This window comes from Mesitornis unicolor, unplaced genomic scaffold, assembly GCF_000695765.1.
Source record: "Mesitornis unicolor isolate BGI_N332 unplaced genomic scaffold, ASM69576v1 scaffold46918, whole genome shotgun sequence".
NCBI lineage: Eukaryota > Metazoa > Chordata > Aves > Mesitornithiformes > Mesitornithidae > Mesitornis > Mesitornis unicolor.
The window spans coordinates 280-4,007 of record NW_010204758.1 but is presented as its reverse complement, the minus strand read 5'-3'; the positions used below and the strand labels follow the sequence as shown (position 1 = coordinate 4,007).

The window sequence follows — 3,728 nt, the reverse complement described above, 5'->3', positions numbered from 1 at the left end:
GGGGCGGCGGTGAGCTGGGGCAGTTGGCCGGGGCGGCGGCGGAGAGGGTGGTTGCCAGCAGCTTTTGTGTTTCCCCTGTTGGCACAGGACGTGGCGGTGGGGTACCTGTTTGCTCTGGTTTTACCTGCTGCTTGTTTTTCCTTCACGGGGGAGGGGGTGTCAGTAGGTGGTTATACCGTGTTGGGAGCAGTGTTCTGTGAGGCTGACGAGACTTCTGGGGAAGGTGCACTGAGTACCAAGAAAAGCTGTCTGCAGCCTGTCGGTGCCTGTCTGGCAGCGAGGCCCCATGCAGCTGTGCTCGGGTGCTGCTACCAGCACTGCTGGACTGTAGTGCTCTCCCCCTGGGGACAGTGGATGCTGCTGTTGTGCTTGTACACCTAGCAGAAAGCTTCTGTTTGCAGGCACCCCGTCCATCAACAGGCCCTCACAAGCTGAGGGAGTGCCTCCCACTTATCATCTTCCTGCGGAACAGGCTGAAGTATGCACTGACAGGAGATGAAGTCAAGAAGATCTGCATGCAGAGGTTCATCAAGATAGATGGGAAAGTTCGCACAGACATCACCTACCCTGCGGGCTTCATGGGTGAGCAAGGAGGGCTGGGGCAGGTATCTGGGGCAGCTCTTCTGCACTGGCAGGGAGGATGTTTTGTGAGGCTGGCACAATCTGGGGGAAAATACATCTTCCCAGTAGACCTGAAGAAGAGATATGTGTAGGCAGTCATTGTTTAGTGTGCAGATGTGCACTGCAATGAATACCAAAGCTGGATATCTGTAGCTCATAACTGCCCGCTTGCATATGCATAAATTGCTTCAGACTCCAGCCGTTTGCTTTTTTTGCTAATTTGCACTGTATCACAGTAAAAGATAGGAACCTGTGGTCAAGATGAGATACCAACCTTGTAATTCATGCCTGAAACAGTGTTCAGCAGTCCCAAGTTCTTTTTCATTGTGAGCTTTGTGCTGAGCTAGAGCACTGGGTAACGTAGCTGGTAACAGTTGCTATTTTATTTCCCTCTGAAATCAGATGTGATCAGCATCGAGAAGACAGGCGAGCATTTCCGTTTGGTGTATGACACCAAGGGCCGGTTTGCTGTTCACCGCATCACAGGTGAAGAGGCCAAGGTGAGGGGTTTCAGCCTGGGATAAGTGCGGGCCCAGTTGGGTTTGGACAGGGTGGTGATTCCTCTTTGGCATCTCCTGAGCAGGAGCTGTTGACTCACTTTCCTGAGAGCTGAGTCAGTGCCACCCTTGAGAAGCTCAGGGCCTTTGGTGTTGGGACACAAAGCCTTTGGTGGGGGAAAATCTTTTGGTGATGAGAGCAGCTCCCAGAGACTGCAGGTGCATTGTCTGGTACTCACAATGACTGCTGTTGGCATGGGCTGGGTTACCTTCACAGGGAGCTTTGCAGTGGGGATGGCTCTGCTGTGGTGCAGTGAGCCTTAGCGCAGGGCTCAACGAGCCAGCTGTGCTCAGAAACTTTGTACTGCCCGTGGTGCAGAAGCCTTGAACTCCTTCCTGGGTCTGTTACGGGAGAGGTCTCTCCACCCATCCCTGTGATAGGCTTTTACCTCTGGCTACCACTCTGTGTTGACCCTTGAGTCCCAGAGTGGCTGTGAAGGAGTTGGAGGTGAAAGGCAGGAGGAAAACTAGGGAGGAAAGTGCCTTGGCGTAGGGTTTCCTGGTAAAATGTGGCCATTATTTGCTGGAAGGTGGTAGCTGTTCCCAAAACGTAGGTGGGTTTTCTGGTGGGGCTGTAGCAGAGCTGCATGGCAGTGCTATGGGAGGCACTGCGTGAGGTTGCTGCCTTGGCTCCTGTTGCTTGTCCCAAGAGTGGGTGTTTTGGCCAGGGTTTGATACCTGCTGTGACTGGCAGCTCTCTGGGGACAGGAGTGCCCTGCTCCACAGTGCAGCTCACTGCCACAGCTGAGCAGTTTGGGTTTTGTTTGCAGTACAAGCTGTGCAAGGTGAGGAAGATCTTTGTGGGCACCAAAGGAATCCCTCATCTGGTCACCCACGATGCCCGCACCATCCGTTACCCGGACCCCCTCATCAAGGTGAATGATACAGTCCAGATTGACCTGGAGACAGGCAAGATCACAGATTTTATCAAGTTTGACACAGGTAGGCCTTGCAACCAATGTGAAACACTGAACTCTTCCCCACTGTACAGAGCAGCATGGAAATTAAATTCAAATGCCAGACATCTTTACAGTAGAGAGGCAGTGGTGGCAGCCTTGGGAAAGGGATTGTATCTGAGGTGTATCCACCTGGAGCTGGAGCAGAGATTTCTCCCAAGTGCTGGGAGCTGTGGGCAGCTGTAGGGAGGTTCCTGGCTCTTTGCTGTGGGAGGAGGTTTCAGTTGCAGAGCCATGAGCAGTTCTAGGACAAGTGGTACAGGAACTGAGAAGGTGGTGGGGGGAAGTGTTTGGTGTGGGCCTTGGGACCAGAGAGCAGTTTGGCTCCTCAAGCTGTGCCAGGGTGTGGGATGCAGGTGTCACCAGGTGCTTCGATGGCCGCTCCACGGCCAGGGCAGCTCTCCTTGCCTTTCTCCAGTGGTGCTCCTCAAAGAGCCCAAGCAGCAGGGCTTCACCACGATACCTGCTGCCAGCTCACGTCACACGTGTCTTCCTCACCCCAGGTAACCTGTGCATGGTGACCGGCGGTGCCAACTTGGGCCGTATTGGCGTGATCACCAACCGCGAGAGACACCCTGGGTCATTTGACGTGGTTCACGTGAAGGATGCCAATGGCAATAGTTTTGCCACCAGGCTCTCCAACATCTTCGTTATTGGCAAAGTAAGTCTGCGCAGACACAGGGCGGGTGGGTTCTCCCCTGTTGTTGGGGGCTGCTGGCTGAAGCAAGAAGGCGCTGACATCTTCTCTCGGCAGCTGCCTGCCCACCCAGTGAAGCTCTAGGGCTGGCATCAGTTCTGTCTCCACTCCCTGTGGTTCTGCCCATTCCAGGCTGATTGCTCTGGGAGCAGAAAGCTACTGTAAATTTAGGAATGGGGATATTTTCAAGAAGCAGCCCTGTGGGTTTTTAAACCTGAGAGATGGGAGCTGAGTAGTGCTCAGTGCTCAGATCTTGGTGTGACCTGGGCAGCTGCTCTGACTGAGAGCGCCCTCTCTGCCAATGCCTCTGCTGTCTTGTGTTCCTCGATGGGCTTTTCTGTCGACATTGGAAGGGGGTGGTAGTTCAGTTTTGGCCAAAGTACATTCTTCATGGATGTGACCAAAATAGGCAGATACGGGCTTCTACACCTTCAGCACCTTACTAAGGGGCTTCTGCTGGGCCAGTGCCACAGCCAAGTATATGTGGCCCAGCATGGGCAGGGGTTGGCTTCTGTTGCTTTCCCCTCAAGAGGGAGAGCTTGGCCCCTGTTGGGGTTTCCTGGTGTGAGGGAGCTGCTTCTTCCTTGCTGCAGGGCAACAAGGCGTGGATCTCCCTGCCTCGTGGAAAGGGCATCCGCCTGACCATCGCTGAAGAAAGAGACAAGAGACTGGCGGCCAAGCAGAGCAGTGGGTGAACTCCAGTTGGGGCCAGCAGCGGTCCTCTGATCAGTTTATTGATTAAACCGTTTACCAAATGGCTTTGTGACTGGCTGGGGAGCGTCCCAGGACTGGGGGAAGCTGTGTGGTGCCAGTGCAGAGCCACACTCTGCTCTCCAGAAGGGGCTGCTGATCTGGGGAGCCTCAGGGCCAGAGCCATTGTGCAGAAAGGCCAGGAGG

General features: G+C 54.5%; 1 protein-coding gene across 1 annotated transcript; it reads left to right on the top strand.

Moving 5' to 3' along the window:
* Positions 1-401: 401 nt before the first annotated feature.
* LOC104545899 (40S ribosomal protein S4) lies at positions 402-3,572 on the top strand (the record flags this gene model as incomplete). The annotated part of the gene is made up of 5 exons (XM_010191145.1): positions 402-582; positions 1,024-1,121; positions 1,949-2,120; positions 2,638-2,795; positions 3,425-3,572. Coding segments are annotated over 5 exons (711 nt in total), but the record flags the coding sequence as incomplete, so codon positions are not given.
* Positions 3,573-3,728: the final 156 nt, after the last annotated feature.